We start from the raw sequence: 24,536 nt of genomic DNA on the forward strand, positions 1-24,536 counted from the left end.
ACATGGGGTTGGGGGGGCAGGGGGCGAAGGGGAAGCCTGGACAAAGTGAGAGAGTAGCACAGACATATATACACTACCAACTATAAAATAGCTAGCTAGTGGAAAGTTGCTGTATAACAAAGGGAGATCAACTCGATGATGGGTGATGTCTTAGAGGGCCAGGACAGGGAGGGTAGGAGGGAGTCGCGGGAGGGAGGGGATATAGGGATATATGAATAAATACAGCTGATTCACTTTGGTGTACCTCAAAAGCTGGTACAAGAGTGTAAAGCAATTATATTCCAATAAAGAGCTTAAAAAATAAAATTAATAAAATAAAATAAAATAAAAGAAGCAGCAACAGCAACATAAAAAAAAAAGTTTTCAGAGTGAAAAAGATGGCAGCGAAGTAGAGAGACGTGGAGTGCATCCCTCTCCACAGATGCATTGGGAATGCACGGAAGGACGCAGTCATTCCCACAGAGAACCAGCTGAACACCAGCAGACGGCCTCGGACACCAGAAAGGGCTGCGGGGAGCCCGACATAGCCGGTAGGGAGGCATCTACTAGGGCTCAAAGAGGGTGAAGCGGCGGAGCTGCGGCAGACGGGAGGGAGTGAGAAACATACGGAGGGTCCGCAGTGCAGCTCAGCGTTCCCGGACCGAGACATCGATGCGCGGCTGAACGGAGGGTCCAGGAGCGGGAGCGTGGGAACCGGAGAGCTGGTTCAGGGGGAGAAACATTGTTGCCGGTAGGGTGACGGACCGAGAGGACAGGAGGGAGGAGGTCCGCGGAGAGGAGTGCCGGTCCCTGAGAACTGCCCGGCCATGATGGCTGGCGGCTGGAGGCTGCAGGCTCCCGGGCGGGGAGGAGGAGCCGCGCGCATAGCCTCTCCCTCTCTTTCGGTGCCTCTGCAACAGGCAGTGGAGAGACGCCCTGCGGGCCACCTAAGGCGCTCAGGGATAACAAGCACCCTCAGGCACTCGGGCGGGGCTAGATTAAAACTCCTTGCAACGCCAGCAGCAGGGAGGCTGCCAAGAGAAAAAAAAAAAAAAACAGCATCAAAAAGAAAAAACCCCGAGAGAGGCCCAACTCTAAGACTTTCTGTTTATGCCTGAGCCACCAGCGCCCTCTGCAACAGGCACCTCCAAGCCTGACTGAAACAACAGTGCGCCACTGCTCACTCACTCCCAGGAGAAGGAGCCACTATTGTACCCTCTCCCGCCCCACACACCGAGGCTTACAGACGAACAATAAAGGAACCTCTGCTGGTCACAGAATAATGCAAAAAAAAAAACCCAAGGCAAGGAGAAGGACACTTACAGCTGAGACGCTAAGGAAACAGAAATAGTAGTATCAATACCTATTGAACTGGTTCATTCTGGGATCAGTTCTGGATTTTTTTTTTTTTTTTCTTTCTCTCTCTCTCTCTTTTTTTTTTTTTTTTTTTTGATTTATTAAATACGATCTTAGCCCTAAGGGATCTACAAGTTTTACAACATAATTTTTTAAGGATATTTTTTATTTTTTTTATTTTTTATTTTTTTGCCTTTTTATATACTTCTATATCTAGCTAAGTTTTTGGTAGTACGGACAAAATATCTTTCATACTTTCCTTTCATCCCTTTCTTTTATACACTTCTATTCCTTTCTTTTTCTTTGCATATTTCCAACCACATTACGCTCTTCTGTTCCCCTTTCTTCCAGCCATTTTAAGTGTATTTTATCTTAACATACTTATAAGCAACACTATCAGTCTGCTCAGACTCCTTGCTCTATTCTCCAGATGATGCACTGCCTTGGTATTAATATTAGGTTTTTGTCTTTATCTTAGTTCTTAGTACAGTTGTCTAATTACATTCTGAGAATCTCCATTCTCTCTGGTGGTACTCCAGCTCATTTCTATATTTGATCCTAGCTTACAAAATCTCCCTGGATTGATGTTTGTATGTGTAGGGTATTATTTGTTGTTTGTTTGCTTTTGCTTTTGTCTCTGATTTGTTCTGTTTCAGTTGTCAATTTCTGCTGGGTTTCTCTTTGAATATCTGATAGCACACTGGGGTTCTGTCAGGTCTTTCTAGAGCCTTATGTCCTAACGGATTCAATAATTGTGTGTCTTATACATGTATGTGTTTCCTAGACTGAATATTTGTTTAATCCAATACTTGGACATTAGTCTGAGGCTTGGACAGTCTTCTATAAACACCTCTATCACCAGGACAAGCAACCCCAAAAGCTTGGACAACCATGAGGAAACAAAGAAACCCCATGCAGGCAAAGAGCAGGAAAAAAACCCACAAGACCAAATAAATGAGGAGGAAATAGGAAAAATGCCTGAAAAAGAATTTAGAGTAATGATAGTCAAAATGATACAAAATCTCAATAACAAAATAGAGAAAGTACAAGAAACAGTTCATAAGAACTCAGAAAAACAAACAGCAATGGATAACAAAATAACTGAAATTAAAAATACTCTAGATGCTATAACCAGCAGAATGACTGAGGCAGAAGAACGAATAAGTGAGTTGGAAGATAGAATGGGAGAAATAAATGCCACAGAGCAGGAAAAAGAAAAAAAAATAAAAAGACTAGAAGACAGCCTCAGAGACCTCAGTGATAACCTTAAACGTACCAACATTCGAATTATAGGCATCTCAGAAGAAGAAGAAAACAAGAAAGGGTCTGAGAAAATATTTGAAGAGGTTCTAGTGGAAAACTTCCCCAACATGGGAAAGGAAATAATGAACCAAGTCCAAGAAGCACAAAGAGTCCCATACAGAATAAACCCAAGGAGAAATACACCAAGACACCTATTAATCAAACTAACAACAATTAAACACAAAGAAAAAATATTAAAAGCAGCAAGAGAAAAGCAACAAACAACATATAAGGGAAAACCCATCAGGATAACAGCTGACCTTTCTACAGAAACTCTGCAGGCCAGAAGGGAATGGCAGGATATACTGAAAGTCCTGAAAGAGAGAAACCTACAGCCAAGAATACTCTACCCAGCAAGAATCTCATTCAGATTTGAGGGAGAAATCAAAAGCTTTCCAGACAAGCAAAAGTTAAGAGAATTCAGCACCACCAAACCAGCCTTACAACAAGTGCTAAAGGAACTTCTCTAAGTAGGAAACACAAGAAAAGGAAAACACCTACAAATACAAACCCAAAACAATTAAGAAAATGGTAATTGGAACACACATGTCAATAATCACTTTAAATGTAAATGGATTAAATGCTCCAACCAAAAGACACAGACTGGCTGAATGGATACAAAAACAAGACCCTTCTATATGCTGCCTACAAGAAACCCACTTCAGACCAAGGGATACATATAGGCTGAAAGTGAAGGGATGGAAAAAGATATTCCATGCAAATGGAAGTCAAAAGAAAGCTGGAGTAGCAATACTCATATCAGACAAATTAGACTTGAAAGTAAAGACTATTAAAAGAGACAAGGAAGGGCACTACATAATGATCAAGGGATCCACCCAAGAAGAACATATCACAATGGTAAATATCTATGCCCCCAATATAGGAGCACCTCAATACATAAGGCAAATGCTAACAGCTATAAAAGGGGACATCGACAGTAACACAATAATAGTGGGAGACTTGAACACCCCACTTACATCAATGGACAGATCATCCAAACAGAAAATAAATAAAGACACACAAGCTTTAAATGACACATTAGACCATCTCGACTTAATTGATATTTATAGGACATTCCATCCAAAAACGACAGACTACACTTTCTTCTCAAGTGCACACGGAACATTTTCCAGGATAGATCACATCTTGGGTCACAAATCAAACCTCAGCAAATTCAAGAAAATTGAAATCATATCTTCTCAGACCACAACGCCATGAGACTAGATATCAATTACAGGAAAAAACCTGCAAAAAATACAAACACATGGAGGCTAAACAATTCACTCTTAAACAACCAAGGAATCACTACAGAAATCAAAGAGGACATCAAAAAATATCTAGAAACAAATGACAACGAAAACACAACAACCCAAAACCTATGGGACGCAGCAAAAGCAGTTCTAAGAGGGAAGTTTATAGCAATACAGTCCTACCTTAAGAAACAAGAAAATGATCGAATAAACAACCTAACCTTACACCTCAAACAACTAGAGAAAGAAGAACAAAGAAACCCCAAAGGGAGCAGAAGGAAAGAAATCATAAAGATCAGAGCAGAAATAAATGAAAAAGAAAGGAAAGAAACCATAAGAAAAATAAATGAAACTAAAAGCTGGTTCTTTGAGAAGATTAACAAAATTGATAAACCATTAGCCAGACTCATCAAGAAAAAAAGGGAGAAGATGCAAATCAACAGAATTAGAAATGAAAAAGGAGAAGTCACAACGGACACCTCAGAAATACAAAAGATCATGAGAGACTACTACAAGCAACTATATGCCAATCAATTGGATAACCTGGAAGAAATGGATACATTCTTAGAAAAATACAATCTTCCAAGACTGAACCAGGAAGAAATAGAAACCATGAACAGACCAATCACAAGTACAGAAATTGAGGCAGTGGTTAAAAATCTCCCAACAAACAAAAGCCCAGGACCAGATGGATTCACAGGCGAATTCTATCAAACATTTCGAGAAGAGTTAACACCTATCCTTCTCAAACTCTTCCAAAATATTGCAGAAGGCGGAGCACTCCCAAACTCATTCTACGAGGCTACCATCACCCTGATACCAAAACCAGGCAAAGATGTCACAAAAAAAGAAAACTACAGACCAATATCACTGATGAATATAGATGCAAAAATCCTCAACAAAATACTAGCTAACAGACTGCAACAGCACATTAAAAAAATCATACACCACGATCAAGTGGGGTTTATCCCTGGGATGCAAGGATTCTTCAATATACGCAAATCAATCAACGTGATACATCATATCAACAACTTGAAGGATAAAAACCATATGATCATTTCAATAGATGCAGAAAAAGCTTTTGACAAAGTTCAACATCCATTTATGATAAAAGCTCTCCAGAAAATGGGCATAGAAGGAAATTACCTCAACATAATAAAAGCCATATATGACAAACCAAAAGCCAACATTATTCTCAATGGAGAAAAACTGGAAGAATTCCCTCTAAGCACAGGAACAAGACAAGGGTGTCCACTCTCACCACTGTTATTCAACATAGTTTTGGAAGTGTTAGCCACAGCAATCAGAGAAGAAAAAGAAATTAAAGGAATCCAAATTGGAAAAGAAGAAGTAAAATTATCACTCTTTGCAGATGACATGATATTATATATAGAAAACCCTAAAGACTCTACCAGAAAACTGCTAGCACTAATTGATGAGTTTAGTAAAGTAGCAGGATACAAAATTAATGCACAGAAATCTCTCGCATTCCTATACACTAACAATGGAAGAGCAGAAAGAGAAATTAAGGAAACTCTCCCATTTACCATTGCAACCAAAAGAATAAAATACCTAGGAATAAACCTGCCTAAGGAGGCAAAAGATCTGTATGCAGAAAACTTTAAGACATTGATGAAAGAAATCAAAGATGACACAAACAGATGGAGGGACATACCATGTTCCTGGATTGGAAGAATCAACATCGTGAAAATGACTGTACTACCCAAAGCAATTTACAGATTCAATGCAATCCCGATCAAATTACCAATGGCATTTTTCACAGAACTAGAGCAAGAAATCTTACGATTTGTATGGAAACACAAAAGACCCCGAATAGCCAAAGCAATCTTGAGAAGGAAAAATGGAGTTGGTGGAATTAGGCTTCCTGACTTCAAACTATACTACAAGGCCATAGTGATCAAGACAGTATGGTACTGGCACAAAAATAGAAAGGAAGATCAATGGAATAGAATAGAGAACTCAGAAGTAAGCCCAAACACATATGGGCACCTTATCTTTGACAAAGGAGGCAAGAATATACAATGGAAAAAAGACAGCCTCTTCCATAAGTGGTGCTGGGAAAATTGGACAGCAACATGTAAAAGAATGAAATTAGAACACTTCCTAACACCATCCACAAAAATAAACTCAAAATGGATTAAAGACCTACATGTAAGGCCAGACACGATAAAACTCCTAGAGGAAAACATAGGCAGAACACTCTTTGACATACATCAAAGCAACATCCTTTTTGACCCACCTCCTAGAATCAGGGAAATAAAATCAAGAATAAACGAATGGGACCTCATGAAACTTAAAAGCTTTTGCACAGCAAAAGAAACCATAAACAAGACTAAAAGGCAACCCTCAGAATGGGAAAAAATGATTGCCTATGAAACAACGGACAAAGGATTAACCTCCAAAATATACAAGCAGCTCATGCAGCTTCATACCAAAAAAGCAAATAACCCAATCCACAAATGGGCAGAAGACCTAAATAGACATTTCTCCAAAGAAGACATACAGATGGCCAACAAACACATGAAAAGATGCTCAACATCACTCATCATCAGAGAAATGCAAGTCAAAGCCACAGTGAGGTATCACCTCACACCAATCAGAATGGCCATCATCACAAAGTCTGGAAACAACAAATGTTGGAGAGGGTGTGGAGAAAAGGGAACTCTCCTGCACTGTTGGTGGGACTGTAAGTTGGTACAGCCACTATGGAAAACAATTTGGTTCCTTCAAAAACTACAAATAGAACTACCATATGATCCAGTAATCCCACTCTTGGGCATATACCCAAAGAAAACCATAATCCCAAAAGAAACTTGTACCATAATGTTTATTGCAGCACTCTTTACAATAGCCAGGACATGGAAGCAACCTAAATGCCCATCAACAAATGAATGGATACAGAAGATGTGGCATATATATACAATGGAATATTACTCAGCTATAAAAAGGGATGAGATGGAGCTATATGTAATGAGGTGGATAGAACTACAATCTGTCATACAGAGTGAAGTAAGTCAGAAAGAGAAGGACAAATATTGTATGCTAACTCACATATACGGAATCTAAAAATGGTACTGATGAACTCAGTGACAAGAACAAGGAAGCAGATACAGAGAATGGACTGAAGAACTCGAGGTATGGGAGGGGGCGGGGGGTGAAGGGGAAACTGAGACGAAGCGAGAGAGTAGCACAGACATATATATACTACCAACTGTAAAATAGTCAGTGGGAAGTTGTATAACAAAGGGAGTCCAACTCGAGGATGGAAGATGCCTTAGAGGACTGGGGCAGGGAGGGTGGGGGGGACTCGAGGGGGGGGCATCAAGGAAGGGAGGGAATATGGGGATATGTGTATAAAAACAGTTGATTGAACCTGGTGTACCCCCCCAAAAAAAATAAAAAAATAAGAAAATTAAAAAAAAAAAAAAAGTTTTCAGTGCCTTATCTTACCTAGAAGGCTGGAAACCTGTCAAGAAAAACACATTTGTCAAATGGAAAAAGAAATTGACTAATAATATTATTATCTAGGGCTCAATGTTGAGGACCTGAATTTTAATATAATTCCAATCTATTTTGTCTCAGTCTTCAGCCAGCTCTCTTCTTTATGCCACAATGGATGTAAAGGTACACTGGATTAGGAATCAGACCTGTTTCCCATCTCAATTATGCCTTTTCCTAATTTTATGACCTCAAGCAGACAACCTCACTCTGAGCCTCAGTTTTCTCACCTTCAAACTGGGGATAATGCTATTCATCACAGCTGACACAGAGAGTTCTTAAATACCAAGCAAGAGACCAACTGTGAAAATGATTTATAAATTGTAAAGTATTTTACAAATATAAGATATTCTTTTATACCAAGCAGACATTTAACGCAGCCCTTAAGAGAATAACAATGGTTGCCACTAATGCTGTTGATGATAAGAACTTAGGAACCCGAATACACGTGCTCATCAGCAAAGAACGTAACTTTAAAAACATTAGGCATAGATTTGTCAAGGACCATGGGTTGTTTTTTCGCTTGTATTCTTTATTCTTTATTAGGAAGCCAAACAGGGATCTTTAAACTCTATTTAAACCCTCTGCAATTTTTCTTTGCTTTTTAGTAAAGACCAATATACTTAGTGTAGTTTCATTTACTTTTGAGTAATTTCTTCTGAGCAAATGATTCACTGATACATTTTAACACTGAAGTCTTCCTTACGAATTAAACAATGAATATTCAAAATCATCAATCTTTTCTCCTACTATGCTGACATTGCTAAAGAACATTTTAAAAAGTGGTTCTGCAAATGTTCTCTCATTATTTATAACAATCATGCTGAAGTACTAACTGTTGTTGAACTCGTTTAGAAGATTAAACCATTTGATAAACTTAAAAAGGAAAATCAAATGGCTTGTTAGTTTGTGACTCTCAACACAGGAGTGTTGCCAGCAGATATTTACTAGTTCTCTGGCCTTAGGTGATATTGCCCGGCGTTTCCTTTCACACTTCCATTTCCCGTTAATGTTTCCAGTTTAACCAGCCTCACGTGTAGCAGCAATAATCGCAATTTAAGGGGATGTTAGCTTCCAGACCCAAAGGACTATTCTACCTTCTGCTCATTGGGAATAAGTATGCCTAAGGCTAGAGAAAGTCATTTGAAAGACCAAACTGCTTTCTCTTTTCATACGCAAAAAAATAGACAAAAATGTAAGTTATACACAATTGCCTTGAGATGTGAATTCCTTCCCAGAAAACCAAAGTTTTTCCCTCAAATTCTTCTGAAACACTTTTATATTCTCTCTTTAATAAAATTGCTTCTAAAGCTGAAAATAGATTAACAAACAGCATCTCCTAGAGTGATCCATCTGGTGAACCCCCCCACTCTGCAGCCTGTGTGTGACTGCAAAGGCCCTCAGCCTATGGCGTAGAAAAGAGGCCCCAGTCTTCTGAGATTGCAATAAATTGTTGCCTTTGGCTAAACAGCACACATCAAGAAAACAAATGACAAGCAGTCATTACCAAAGTCAACGAGCTTAACTCCTCCTTCTGTTGTCAGAAGAATGTTATTCCCCTTGACGTCACGGTGGATGATTCGGTTATTGTGCAAATGCTGAAGGCCCTGCATGGCGTCCCACCACCACCAAATAACAGGAAAGAGAAAAGGAAAAGTTACGTGGTTATTTTTAAACAATTACCCTACTATTTAAAATCTAATCAAAGTTCACATTTGGCTACACCTCCCTGCTTTTATACATCTTGCATATTACAGGGCAGTTTCTCCTCATTAATATGCAATGGGGAGCCAACCGGTGACAAACTGCCCCCTCTGCCCCCAGCTTGATGGACGTCCTTACCAAGAGGGCTCCATATAAGATATATGAGATCACTGCTTCGTCCAGCTGCTGGCCACACCTGAGGAGACCTTTGACAAGCTCGGTCACGGAGCCCCCATTACACAGCTGCAAGAGGAGGTGCGGGGGGAGAGAGAGAGCAAGAGAACACATACAAAAAGAAAAGAAAAACACATTAAGAAGAAAAATCCACTGATTACTGACCCAATGTAGTAAAATAAACATGCAAATCACAAAACTCCAGGTTGGAACAATTAAACTTCAATTTTCCACTACACAGTCAAATCTGGTACTCTGTGTGAGAGAGAGAGAGAGAGTGTGTGTGTGTGTGTGTGTGTGTGTGTGTATTTTTTCAAGGTGATGATTCCTGAGTGAAAGTGTATGTCCAAAAAGTTGATTTTTTTAAACTGTCAAAATATAAAAGCACAAGACATTATTTAGAAATCAAAAAGAGAAAGCATATAAGTAATCATGGTGACTTATTGGATGTTTTTCATTTTACATGAATATTGTCTAGCTTTTTTAAAAAAACTTTCATTTTGAAGGAAAGACTGAAAGAAGCAAGATGGACGCCCTTGATACTTAGGCGGGAATACATTTTATTTCAAATCTTCCTGTCTCCAGTGCTGGCACTGCAGGCACCAGAGGCCCAACCAGCAGCTCTTTCTAGAGTTGCCACTGCATGTCAAATTTATGGAGTGGAGTTGTATCATATATGCCTTTAAATTTTCATATTTAACTTTAGAAGTCTGCCAACTTTATGTTCTTTTTTATTCCTATAATTAAAAACACTGTAAACATATATCATATTTGCTCTTTTACATATTGTACATTACTGAGATTTGAGAGTGCATAAACCAGGCATACTATTCTTTTACAGCAGTTTAAGGGTTTTTAAGGATAATTTTGACTAAGTGCAGAAGGCAATGTGCAGGTTTGGGTTTGCTACATGCCATCTTAAATCAAGGGTTCCTAGCAGGTTTGAGCAGGAATTGTAAATATCTTGAATCTGTAGGCAGCATGTTGCATATGCAGTCTGCATTTTGTTGCTTAGAAAATTGAGAGCTATTGTCAGATTCTCAGAGCCCTCCTTGTCCTTATAAAGGTTAAAACCCTGTTTTAGAGACCTGGGTTTCCTCCTGGCACTTTGTCTACAATTTGGGAGTTAACTAGTGAACAGTGGGGGGTCCTCTGGGTTGTGGCTGCTTGAGTCAACCGGCCTTTTCGTAAGCAAGGAAATCTGAGGAGCACAGATTAGCACCTTTCCTAAAAGAAGACACTCTTTATCAAGATAATAATACGTTAGGATCTATTTGACTCTAATTATGAACATCTGCAAGGTTTTAATAAATGGTGAGCAGATGTTTCTGTTTGATGTATCATTCCCCACTACATATGCAGCAGCTACCTTGCACACACATTAACAATCAAGATAAACTGGGACTGAATCTGCCCATGTTTTTACCATTTAAGTTGCTCTTAAACAATAGTATTTGACTAAAAATTTAATATAAAATTAGGAATCTTTAAAACGAGGATAAACTTACTATCTCTCAGGAATGATTCAGGAGGGAGCCAAGAACAGTGAAATGCACTGAAGACTATAGTGGTCCCATGAGTCTGGGATTATACAAGTTTCCTTGGAAGCCTCTCGCTACCAATGTCAGGCGTAATTTGTAACTCAAAACGGACACCTCTCATGGCCCTAACATTGAATACCAGGGTAACATCTTCCAAGGGATTTCACATTCTTTGTATTTCAACTGTGTCTTACATGACCCTGAAAGGGCACATAACATTCAATGTTCAGTCTCACACTCTCTTGAGCAACGAATCCATTTTCAGTGTCACGATTTGTAGAATAATCTTAAAAGCTAGGCTTTCGACACAGCATAAAATAATTTTCTCAGGACTCCCCAAATTAGATTCTATATTCCAAGGAACAAAAATTAAACTGACCAGAGTCAAATGATGATCATGGAAGAACATAGGACATGACATAAGGGAAGTTCTCGACCCACAAAAAGAAAAGCCCTTCTGGGGCTGATGGCATGGGGCTTTGAGAGCTTGAGAGAATAGATTAGGGTGACAATGCTCCTTCTTAGGGGGTCTGTATAAGGGGATACTGATAATGAAACTGTTGCTTATGAACCTCTTTTTATGTGGAAATCTAAGGGGAGACCTCCTCACGGGAGCCTCATGCCAACAAAGGGGTGTCCATGCTGATGGAATGGCAGTAAAGTATGGTGAGGTCCATCAAGCCTGGGATTCTAACAGTTCCCTACGGCCTGCTCATGACTTGCATGAGATTCAGAACTTAATGCTCCATTTGGGGACAGGGTCAAGGCTAGAGTTTGAGAAAGAAAGACAGTCAAGAAGGTGTATCAGGGAACTGGGATATGGGGAGACACCAAAGACAGACTAAGGCCTTGGGGTCACCACACAGGTGGAGGTCCCTGGCCTCACTGCCATGGCTTTACATGAGCATTTGCTGCATCCAGATCCCGGTGTCACCCAGGAGAAGGAAAGAGGAAGAGGGAAAGAGAAAACCATTAAAAACCTAAGTCCTTATCCAAGTGACTAAGCTTTGAACCAGACTGTGAAAATGAGATACAAATTCCCAGAACTTGCCTCTTCCCGAAGAAGTCATTCAGTGGACCAAGTTTAACAGGATGAGTTAAAATCAATTGTCTCCTCTAGGCAGGCTGGGGGCTCAAGCACAACGTTGGGTTTATTATTGAAAAGTTACCTCTTTGTTCTCAATAGTTTGTGACCACCCAGTTTATCGCCCATTGCTCAATCATGAACACAGTCCCTGCCCTCAAAGCGCTCAGCACCAGAAATGGACACAGGAGTGCGAAGAGTGGCAGGTGGAAGCAAGGGTGTGCGCAGGGGAGGGTGGTGGCACCGAAGAGAGAATGGTGACTTCTGTTGCGCTAGGGTGAAGGGGGAACAGTGTGGGAAATCCTCCCAGAGAACATAACGCATACAATGAGTCTGAAGGACAAAGGAGCTTATGGCAGGTGGACAAGAAGAAGAGCATCCCTGGAAAAGGAACACCACGTGCAAAGAAAGGCAGCACAAAAGAATGAGGGGGGAGGTAGTGTGTCTGTCTGCCTGAACGTATATATTGTCTACGTCTATGTGTCTTTGAGTTCTACATACTCTGCCACTGTTGGGACAAAGGGACAGAATCCTAAAGCAGGGAGATGGGGAAATAAAGTGGGGAACAGGGAATGACAGGTGTGCCCTGCTGAGGAGTACAGTCTTTATTACTATACCACACACATATTATGATACCATAATATACCATTAGATAGAAGTGGTAAACTATCGACAGGTTTTAGGCAAGAGGTCTGTTCAGATTTCTAGAAAGAAGACCTTGGTAGCAGATTGGAGGGTGGACAGAACAGGAAGACACATGGGACTGGACACCTATTAGGAGGTACTGAAGCAATCAAGAGAAGCAGAGTCAAAAAGTCAAGAGTCCTGAGGATGAAGAGTCAGGGACAGATATGGGGGGCTTTTATGAGATAGAATTGACAGGAATTTTTGACCAACTAGATAAAGTTAAGAAGAAACAGAGTCTAGGGATCTTGTGAGAATAAGAATCTCAATAAAGCTCTGTAATCCTCGAAAGCTAAAGCAGTAATAGACATGCAAGGTGCTGTAACCCCTTCCTCAGAACCACTTCCCGGCCTGGCTCCCATCTCAGGGAGGCACATACTTTATTGAATTGCAAGCGCACTATTAAAATTCTACCCAGAGAACATTTAAATTAGATGCTGGGTGATGATCCAAACTAACTCAACCCTGGAATTTTCCCCTGAAACCTCATTTCAGTCTCTCTCCTGCCCTACTTTAAATCTGGCCATTTCTGCAACAAGAGCCTATTCAGTGGCATTTTATATAGATAACCAACTTATAAACTTTCTTCATAGCTCTAGAACCTACGGCGGGATTAAGAGCAGCCATTTTGTCAGCAGGATCAAAACTCAGCTGTGGATTTAAGAAGAACAAAAGGATCAGACTCGGTTGGTGCCTTTTGTTCCCTAAATGTCAGTGTTTAAGAGCTGTCTGACTTCTTGTGGTTCAAAGAAACATATAATTAAACTGTTCAGGGTACCTTCAGAGGAAGCAGTCCTGTGAAGTTGATAAGCCCACCAGCAAGGTTTTAAAGGGCAGCCCGTGGGTTACAGGGAAAGGACTTTGGGTATTTGGATATAAAAAAGGAGAGCAATTGTCTAATCAGAGTAAATATTCAGTGAGATGGACTGAACATTTTAAAAGTATCACAAGGAACTATATTTAAATGCATCAAACAAAATAATCCCCTTAGAGCTATAAGAAGGCAGCCCAGCCTCCTACCTCACCCATGAGGGCTGGCACCTACAGCCTTTCCTTCCCACCCACCCTGCCAGCCATCAGACTCAAATACAGAGGTAGGTCTCCATCCCTGCATCCCTCCCTACACCCTCAGCATTCAGGAAATGTGGCAGCTGGATGCATCTAGAATTTAATGAATATTTTGCTCCAAACCAAGCAAAATAGAAAAATCATTTACATTCCACATCTATTTTCTAAAACTATCGTTGAATACTGATTCAATCACAGTATGTGCATTTGCTAGGACAGTCATAATTTCAAGCAATAAAATGTTCCTTGCTCAATAAGCCATCAACTTTCCTCCACGTTATTAAAGAATGGCCCATGCAACACAATCACCAAACCTTTATTCTAGTCAAAACTCCAGCTTTCAATTCTGCCATCTGACTAGGGCAAATCCACATGGCTATTCTATACTGCCATGTGGATTTGCCCTAGTCAGATGGCAGAATTGAGAGGAATTTTTTTCAGTGCCCTTTTGTTCAGTTGACTTTATCTTCCAAGGGTGTTAGGTTCTACAGATGGCATAAAGCAAAAGTCAAGGATCATCAAAATTACCCTAGAAGATGCCTTAGAGAGCACCATGTCGGACACTGCCCACCTCTCAGGAAGGACAAGCAACATAGTTTTCCTCCACACTGTTGGGAGAGATTGTGTTTATTTTACTGATACCAGGTAAAGTCCCTGGCTCGCACCTAGAAGAATGAGAACAATGTCACTGGAAACCCTGGAGTTCCAGTCAGGCGGGGAAGAGGCTCACACTATGAGAGGCAGGAGGGCCCCAAGACTCCTGCCTCCCATTTCAGCCTCTCTCCAGGGCACACGCAGAGACTGGTGGGTGAGCAGAAGCACTCCCACACCTCAGCTTCTCGTGCTCTCTTGCTTTTCCTGAACACAGATAGCACACAAACATCAGATGCAGCTCAGCTGCTTTTCACAGTTCTTCCTTTCTCCACTCCCAAGTGTCCTGTACCTTCCACCTGACCCCCAGCACTCGGGTGACTCTCATTCTAGAACCTGGCCAGAACCTGCCATCTGAGTCAGTGTTCAACGCTCCAGGGCTTTCTAACCATCTCCGGCCAATCAAAACATGCCAGAGCTATGCTCTAGACCATCAGTGTCCTGCTATGACCCTGACTTAATGTGATGAACTTGACTCATGCCACAATATCAATGGGTGAAAATGGTTTAAAGTGTTAGCTTGCAATGATATTGGGGCCTAGACTGGACTTTCTAGGGCCTTATATAAATGCAAAAACTGAACAGAGCTATCTTTCCCCCCCTCTCTGGCTTAGATACTGAACTTACACACAGATCTCCGAGAGAAAAAATACGTTAAAAAATAATTCTTCTATCTGGTTTTAAAATATAAGGACTTTTTTTTTTTTTACTTTACATCCTCGTTTACTAACACTCTAAACTCTAAACCATTTCTTTTAAGCTGAACATGAATCATGCTGAAATTAATAGTATTTACCTGCTGAAGGTTTTATACTGAAAGGAAAAAAGAGAAAATGTATTTCATGTCTTAGCACATACTAGGTATTTTTTCTAAAAATAGTGCTTTTTCTTAAAGGTCTAATTTCTTATTATATTTCATTTAGGTGAGAGATAATAAAACTTACAAAAAACTCTTACGGATTTTCCAAATTTAATGTTAACTTAGAATAAAACTTATTCACACATTTCCCAAAACATTATTATGTATGAGTGTTTTCTCTCCATATCATTCTCTTATAGTGGGTGCCTCTCATGAAAGAAAGCTTTGGTTTGCTTTCTGCTAACAATTAGTAATTAATTTCAGAAATGACCTTTTTATTTGCTTTTGTTTTCAGAGTTCTGGTGATTTAAGAGGGTTATTAATAACATTTTTCTATCCTCAAGAATTGCTCTGTGGAATAGCTTCTCCCTGGTCCTTTCATTGCATTCAGGCAAGGAAAGAGCAAAGGCAACATAAATTTAATCTCAATATACAGGATGAGGGAAGCAATATTAAACAGATCATAATTTTATGGTCTGAGTCTCCTACAGCACTCCTTAAAAAGCTGCAGACGGAGCAACATGGTCAAGGTGCTGTGTGGACTGTTATCATCTTCCCGTTATACGTCCTAAGACTGAGGACATCTGGTTCCCCATGCCACCAACTTTGGCACAGGCCAACACAGCCTACAAAAGGCATAATATCAGCATATTGTATTGATGAGGTATGAATAATTCAGCCTCATTATCTGTACTTAGTCACCCTGAAAAAGCAGGAGACAGTCCAGTCCGCAGGGGAGCATTTGCACAAGGTTCAGTTCACAGTTCTGGGCTCCTTCTCATCTTTCAAGGCTATGCGTGACCCTTTCTGGCTGCCTTGGCTGTGCCTGAGGGGATAACATTCGGTCACTCCTCATCAGGAAGAGTACTTATCCTCCAGCTCGTGGCAGGTCTGAGCAGCCTACCTACCTGCCTGGTCAAACAGAAGGAGGGAAAGTCCCTTTTCAGGCCCTGGAAAATCCCGGGGAGTTCCAGTTTTCTATATCTAAATGTAGAGTCTTTTTGAGTCAGGGGTAAAATGAAAAAAAACTAAGACTTCTCGGACACTGCACTTACATTATTAAATTATAATGAGGTTTAAAACACTGAGATCTTCCAGAGCTTAAGAAGAATATAATCAGAGACCCTAGAAACAATACTTTCCATATCTCATGAAAATGATCATTTGAAAAAGTAATGTTATTCTGGAGCTTCATTGGCAGGATAAAATTGATACTATTCCCAGGGAGGGAGTGAGGAATAGTAAAATCCAAAAGATGATATTATGAGAACGTGTTATGTGACTTAACAAGCCAACTAAACAAAGATGATTTCTGAAAACCAAAACCCCTTACATCTTTATATTCCGAAGAAGGCAATTGATGTGACAGAAATGTTCCCTGCAGATTATCCCATTTGAATACAAGTGAATTCCCCATACGTGGTTGCCATGGTAGCCAATATATATTGTCTCATGGCCAGGCCCTCCTAGAGCCAGGTGGAAGGTTTTTGACAAAAGACCTCAGATGGTGAATCCAGGGCTGGCCTCTCCCTTGTTGCTTCTCTGTTAAAGCTTCCACACATGTCCCCATGCTCATGGATCACACTTGTGACCTCAGGCACAGAGGCTGGTTGAGAAGGGCAGAGTCCAGGACAGATCAGGGTAGGCCTAGCGAGCAAGAGGCAATACAATAGACCTGTCCTAATATACTAATTTCATATGTTGTCACTGTGTCTTTGCCATGTTAGTCCCATGGAGGAATTGTATTTGTGGGGAATCAACTCTTTTGCATCCAGTTATACACATTCATTCCCATTAACAAGGTAGAAAAAAGAAGACTACACTGGAAACAGTGGTGCTCCCTTCACATTCTCTCTTCAAAGCAGATGTTGCCAGGGATATCAGCTGCTCCTGCTCCCAAGCCCCTGTGGCACCTCTCACCAGGAGTTGTGCCCAGCTATGGGGAACTGCCTCTCCCAAGGCCACACCCCCTCCCAGGGTGGCATGCACCAAGTGATTGGCTGATGCAGAGATAAAATCCAGGACAACCCTGCAAGAGCATCCAGGTAGTCTTCTCCCCAAGAATGGGCTGAGACCTCTGTTGCAACCACATTGATATTTAATGTCTCCCTTGCCCAATCCCACCTTCCTTCCAGGTCTAGCTCCTGCAAGAACTCTCCAACAAACCTTCCAAACAATTCTCAGAGTCCGTTTTCAGGAAACACAACCTAAGATGAAGATAAATGAACATAAATGGGCTGATTCATACTTCGCAACCAAGTAAACCTTGGGTTAACAATCTTTGAAAATGAGTTGCAACCAACTGGAACATGTTTTCTGTGAAATTTTCCCAGCCTAGGGTAGAAAATAACCTTTTCCAACTGTGTTTCTGTATTCATTGTATTAGAAAAAGATTATTAAGCCTTAGAAGCAGAGAAACATGCGTATTTTCAGCACACAGCCTACTTGTAAAAATATGGAGAACACCACACCTGGTAAGGTACCTGTAACATGCAGGAAACAGACTCCCCAAATGTGCATCTTACACTATTTATGCAACAACGTATCTGCTCACCCCTGGTGGTCTGCTTGAATCAATGGTTACCCAATGGGAGCCTCTTACCTCCAGGACCAGCCACAGCTGTCCTCCCACACAGTGATCCGCTTTGTAAAACATCCCATAAAACTTGACAACATTGGGATGATTTGGAAGAAACTGCAAAATGTTGTATTCTGCCTCAATCTCTTCATCCATATCCTACACAAGGTAAAAAATGCATGCTGGATTCAGTACAATACATGAGGAAGGGTACAGGAATGACATCATGCTCAAGGAATGACTACAGGAAGGACAACCACTTAATAAAGCATATTTAGTCTGTATTTTTAATGTCATCATTACCGTCTCTTGAAAATACCTAACAATGGACATTTAGATACCTACTAAAGTCTTTTAATTGTTATAGCAATAAAATGTCTTCATTATATATTAATAATAATATTATAACTATGTTTTTTAAAATTTAAAAATGTCTGAATTTTCAAAGCAATTAAGGAGAAGTAGCTCAAAGGGACCAAACCAGGATAGGACACTTATAACCACTGTGCTAAACAGGGCACAGCATTATGAGCTCAGTGTTCAGTGCTCTGAGATAGGATGCCAGGCTAAGATGACTGAATACCACAAGTCTGGGTCACTTTGTAACTTACAGAGAGACCAGCCTCTGTATAAGCCCAATCCATCACTCTTTCCAAAAGAATAACTTTTGAAGAGCCCAGGGTACCAAAATCAAAACAATAGTAAAATGGACAAAAGAGAAAATCGAGGGAAGTTTTCACTCCAAATGGAGCCCCGTCATTCACATGAGCTGAGGAGTCATAACTCATTTTGAGATTTCATGCCAGGTTTCATTATCCCTAGAAACTTATCCCTAGAACCAAGAAAGGAGGTGAAAGCTCAATGTGCATGAAACACTTTGTTATGGATATAATTTATAACTGTTACTTACACTGATTGGATCTAGAATTTTCACTGCGGCCAGGCTCCCATCTCTCTTGTTAGTTACCTTGTAGACCTTGCCATAGGTGCCTTTACCTATGGTCTCCACAATTTCCCAGGTATCTGTGGGATCTGGAAGCGATTCAAGTCCAAGCATTGTGGGGTTGTAATGAAACAATCCATACAGATGTTTCCTGGTGGGAAGAAAGTTTGTTATGTGCAACAGATCACAGGGTTAGTGGCAGTGGGCTTTTTAAAAATGAATGTTTTTATTTCTTAGCCAGCAACCTTGTGGTACTTCTCTCTCTCTCTTTTTAATTTTCCACCTCTATTTTAAGTAAATTTTTTTTTAAAGGGATTTGAAGCCTCCTTTAGAAATGAGGGTAGCTCCTGCACTGTTGGTGGGAATGTAAGTTGGTACAGCCACTGTGGAAAACAGTTTGGAGATTCCTTAAAAAACTAAAAATGGAACTACCATATGACTCACCAATCCCATTCCTGGGCATATACCCTGAGAAAACCATAATCCAAAAAGATACAGGTACCACAATGTTCTTTGCAGCGCTATTTACAATAGCCAGGACATGGAAGCAACCTAAATGCCCATCAACAGATGAATGGATAAAGAAGATGTGGCACACATATACAATGGAATATTACTCAGCCATAAAAAGGAATGAAATCAAGTTATTTGCAGTGAGGTGGATGGACCTAGAGTCTGTCATACGCAGTGAAGTAAGCTAGAAAAAGAAAAACAAATACCGTATGCTAAAGCATATATATGGAATCTAAAAAAAAGTGGTACTGATGAACCCAGTGACAGGGCAGGAATAAAGATGCAGATGCAGAGAATGGCCTTGAGGACACGGGGGCGGGGGGGAGCGAAGGGGAAGCTGGCATGAAGTGAGAGAGTAGCATTGACATATATACACTACCAAATGTAAAATAGATGGCTAGTGGGAGGCTGCTGCATAGCACAGGGAGATCAGCTCGATGATGGGTGATGATCTGGAGGGGTGGATAGGGAGCGGGGGAAAGAGTTGTGGGAGGGAGGGGGTATTGGGATATTTGTATAAATACAGCTGATTCACTTTGTTGTACAGCAGAAACTGGCACAACAGTGTAAAGTAATTATACTCCAATAAAGAGCTAATAAAAAAAAAGAGAAATGAGGGTAGAAGATAGACTGCTGGGCAACATGACTGAAATATCTTTAAAAACACAATTCTAAAAGGGGAGATTATATCCACACTGCAGGAGGGAGTAAAAGGGCCAAAGAGGACGTCCAGTCATGACCAGACCATCGTCATTCTAGGTTGCTGAGCGGTGGCTGCTGCTGCTAGGAAAATGGCTGAAAGCCATGGGTTTAAGATCTTTGTATCCGGTTTCTAGTGACCCTGACCAGGCCTCCCTGATGGTCACGAGAAACTAGTATTCAGCCTCTATGTGCAAAGTCTGGGCTAACAGCAAGGAGGATCTGGTGCCTGTACCAGGCATTGAAACCATGTACAAACCCCTGTATCCCTGTCCTTTGAAGCAGAAGGCTTATGTTTAGTCTTTCAGGCCTCCCCTGAGTCTCAAAAAGCTGGCTCAGGAGTTCATGATTAGGAAATGTGAAGATGTAGCAACTAAGAATAGCTGTTGGGCCAGGAAATTGGTAACAATTTAGATTATAAATTCCCCACATAGTAGAATCACCAAACTCTCAGCTCCCTAAAAGATATGGATAAAGGCCTGACACATTCCTAAGTTGTTTTTACTGGAAGCAGACCCTCACCAGATGAAAACTGCTGACTGCAAGCACATAGACCCTAGACTGGTTGAAATCAGAAGCTCTGATGATGCTTGAAACTTTTCACCTTGATGCCAACCAATTCAAGAATTGTGCATGAGCTGATCACACACCCTGCAGCCCCTCCCTCACAGTGCCTTTAAAACCCCTTCCCTGAAAGCCATCAGGGAGTTCACGTCTTTTGAGCAGGAGCTGCCTATTCTCCTTGCTCAATGCCCTGCAATAAACGCTGTACTTTCCTTCACTACAACCCGGTGTCAGCAGATTGGCTTTACTGCGTGTGGGCGAGCAGACCCAAATTTGGTTTAGTAACAGCATCAGTCAGTGCACAGCATCCAATGCTGTCCAGGCCTTGGGTCCTGCAAGGATTAGCCAAGCCCAGATCCCACCCACACAGCAACAGCCTAGCAGGGGAAATCACACCAAATTGTTAACTGGAGGCTGCAAACTCACTCTGCCTTAGCAGTACTCTTTAATAAGGACATGGCCCTGTGGAGCTTAAGTACTTTTAAGTGCCAGCAGCAAGCCTGGCAGGCAAACCCAAGACTGATCCCAGGAAAAAGCCCTTCAAGTGTAGTTACTCCCAGGCTAGGAGTCCCAATCCCAGGCTGCTTCTAACCCCAGGGGAGGGGCCATCAGGTTCCAATGGGAACAGCTACAGCATCCAATCCCCATGCCTTGGCTTGGTGTCCCTCCCAGGGTGAGCACTTCTGCCTCATGCTGGGCAATCCAACTTGCCCTTCTAATTCTAAGTATCTTCTAGACTGCATTCTCTCGAGACACAGTCTTTGACGTGGAACAAAAATCCACTTTTTAGCCTTACCCTTTCTGATGGGGGCACTTCAAAGACATTGAAAACCATTAACAAAACAAAATCCAAGTAACTGTGGTGTTGATACTGTAAGGGAATCTGTCTTTCCAGAGTTCGCCTGGCAGGCATAACATGCTCTAAAGAGGCCTCCAACCAGCATCTTGAGAGCCCAGGCCAGGCTCACCTGGGCCGAGACACTGACCCTAAAAGGTTGGCTGGTCAAACAGCTCCTGCCTTTCATCTGCTGGTTTCAAGAATCTAACGAACTTTAACCTTTCCTCCTGGCCAGTGTTTCACAAAATCCATTTTTCTCACCATATGCTTCACAATTCTTGCCATATGTGTACATTACCTGTGCCATTAGTTACTAAATACATTTAAATTACTTGCGTTTTCAAATAAATATCTTTTAAAGGTACCTTATATCCCTACCCTAAATCATTTGCCATATATAAAAATTAACTGCAAAAAGATGATTATGCTAAAAACAACAGTTGTTCAAGTCCAGCCAGATACTGCTGCCCCCTGTTCTTTTGGAAAAAGAGAGATCATGGTGTGATGGGGTAGAATTAAAGACTAGCACAAACTCTTCCCTTAACATCAACAGAAGACGTGAAAAAGAGTTAGCAAGGGAGCAATTGTGTCACTATGTGATTCAGTGTCCTTTATTGCAAGATCACCAGAACCTCTGAACGCCTTGAGAACAGCTCTAAGCTTAGCTTCTACAAGAGCAAAAATCAGGACCAGCTAGGGGTGCTGATCAAGGCCAGACAAGTGGGGGTGAGGAGGGTACTGAGATGTGCTACCTGGAGAGAAGAATCTGGCCCACTGGCCTAGACGGAATTACGTTACACTTTGCACGACAGTCCCTGTTGCCCCATTTGCACCTGGGCTCAGCGCCATGACACAGAGGCGCTAGGTCAAACTGCCTGCGTGATCCAGGCCCTGCCCTGACCAGGCCCGCGACTCCCCTAGTTACCCATCTCTCTGGGCTTCAGTTTCTTCATCAGCATGGCGGGGTTGCTGCTGCCACCCACTTCACAAAGTTGCTATGAGGATAAGGGGAGGAAGATGGAATAAAGTGAGCACAGTGAGTGCTCGGCCAGTATCACCTGCTATCACGAAGGCGTGGCACCAAGTTCTGCTTCAGAATAGGCAAGGCTTATTAACACAGTTCCTTGTTCTGTTTTATTTTACCCTCAGCCACAAACCAAATGAGAACCAAATTCATTTTGCTCCAACCAGTTATTAGGTTCAGACAGTGGCTGGAATTTGGTGTGTGCAAGAGAAATTAAATCATAGCATGGAGCAGCGGGAGAGGACCCTGGAGGCCATCGAATCAAGTGGTTTTCTAATGACTGGGGGCCACAACACCCTTTGGTTACATTCAATCTCACTTAGAATGCTGATGGGTAAGCTGAGAGAAGCAGTGCCACTCTGGCTGAGGGAGGCTGGGGAAGCAAGTGCCTGCCCTGTGCCTCCTGTGGGAGACCAGCAGGGTGACCAACCACCCTGGTCTGCCTAGGGCTGCTCAGTTCAGCACTGCAAGTCTGGGATCCTGGGAAACCTCAGAACTAGGCAAACTGGGGTAGTTTGTCACCGTAGTCTCTGGGATCTCCTCTGAGCATCAGCAGAAGATCACTGAGTAAGCACCCTCCACCACCACCACCACCTCATCCCCTGCTATGGACTAAACCGGAACCCCCCCACCCCCGATTCACAGGGTGAAGTGTTGTAATCTCCAGTACCTCAGAACGTGACTGTATTCGGAGATAGGGCCTTTAAAGAGGGAATTAAGGTAAAATGAGGTTATAGGGCAGAGGGGTGGGGAGAGTTAATCCATATGACTGGTGTCCTTCAAAGAAGAGATGAGGGCACAGACACGCACGGGGGAAAGACCACGTGAAGACAAAGGGAAGATGGTCAACCACAAGCCAAGGAGAGAGGCCTCAGAAGGAACCGACCGTGCCGACACCTGGATCTTGGAGTTCTAGCCTCCAGAACTGTGAGGGAATACATTTCTGTTGTTTAAGCTCCCCAGTCTGTGGTACTTTGTTATGGCCGCCCTTGCAAACTAACAGACTCTCAGTTTACAGATTGAAGAACTGTGGCAATGCAAATAGAAGTGATTTTTCTTTTTCCTCTTGAGAGCAAGGAAAACAAAGAGAATGTCGAAGAGGCTAGAGCAGAAAGGTAACCTGGCCTTAAAGAGTTAATCATTCCTTGTTTTACTTCAGCTGTCACTAGTCTGTAGTTACCAGATTTTTACTTCACAAAGCTAACTCCCTGATACTTAACTCTGTGTGAGTTAAATCCTGCCTCTCACTTGCTAACCTTATTCACAACTTGGAAGCTGCATTCCCTATGACCCCTGTAACAAAATCATTCCTATAGTTTGTTTTGCATTTCAGAAAGGATGTCCCCAGCCAACAAACCATAGACAAGCAGACAATCAACAAACTGCCAGACCCCAGTCACCGGGCGGCCTGACACCAGCCATGACTGTTTGGAAATAATGCAAGGGAAAAAGAAGAAGAATGCAAAGGAAAAAGAATGCAAGAGCTCCACCACCTTGATCCTTATCACAGACCCCAGACTGTGAGCCCCACGTAAAAACTCTTCCCCGACTCCCAAGGGCGGGGGCCCAGGGTCGGGGGGACACGACCCAGTTCTTGAGGCACTAGCCTGCTGCGTCTTCCCTTTGCCTGGCAAGGAAAAATAAAGCCATCTCTCTCTTCCTCCAAAAATCTCTGTCTCCGAATTTCTATTAGGCCTCGGTGTACAGAGAAGCCACTATTACGGCAACAGAACCTGAAGCCCAGATCAGTGACGAGACTGTCTAGGGGCAGTGCAAGAATGGGAATCTAGGCCTCCCTCGGCCCAGAACCTTAGTTCCACAGAACAGAATTAAGGAAGTCATCTGATTAGCAATGGTTCTCTCTGACCGATTGCACCTAATACTGAAAAATTCTTTGGGGGAAATACTCTCCCACATGGAGACCCAATGCCTCACGGACCTAATGGACAGCAATCTCTGCTCCCTGCAAAAGAAGAACAGCTCACTAGAGGGATTCCTCTACAGTCCAGCAGCAGTAATGGGTGAGCAGAAAGCAGACCTGTCAGCTTCCAATGCCACTCCCATCACATGGATCCAGGCATTCGCAGACAAGGTTAAATAAAGGTGCAACAGAACAGGCACAATAATAGGGTTGCCACTCTTCTCTCTTTAAAATCAATACCCGACTCTATAAACTCTGATGATGGATTAAACAGTCAGTCCAAAC

General features: G+C 41.9%; 1 protein-coding gene across 1 annotated transcript in view; it reads right to left on the reverse strand.

Moving 5' to 3' along the window:
* MYO3B (myosin IIIB) overlaps nt 1–24,536 on the reverse strand; it is a 471,877-nt gene that overhangs the window by 365,000 nt on the left and 82,341 nt on the right. Inside the window, exons 4-7 of the mRNA XM_057747118.1 lie at nt 18,660–18,843; nt 17,774–17,908; nt 9,249–9,353; nt 8,914–9,013 (exon numbers count right to left, since the gene is read on the reverse strand). Coding sequence (XP_057603101.1) covers nt 8,914–9,013; nt 9,249–9,353; nt 17,774–17,908; nt 18,660–18,843 — 524 coding nt within the window. The remainder of the gene's footprint in view (nt 1–8,913; nt 9,014–9,248; nt 9,354–17,773; nt 17,909–18,659; nt 18,844–24,536) is intronic.

The sequence above is a fragment of the Hippopotamus amphibius genome, chromosome 8, assembly GCF_030028045.1.
Source record: "Hippopotamus amphibius kiboko isolate mHipAmp2 chromosome 8, mHipAmp2.hap2, whole genome shotgun sequence".
In the NCBI taxonomy this organism is placed as follows: Eukaryota; Metazoa; Chordata; class Mammalia; order Artiodactyla; family Hippopotamidae; genus Hippopotamus; species Hippopotamus amphibius.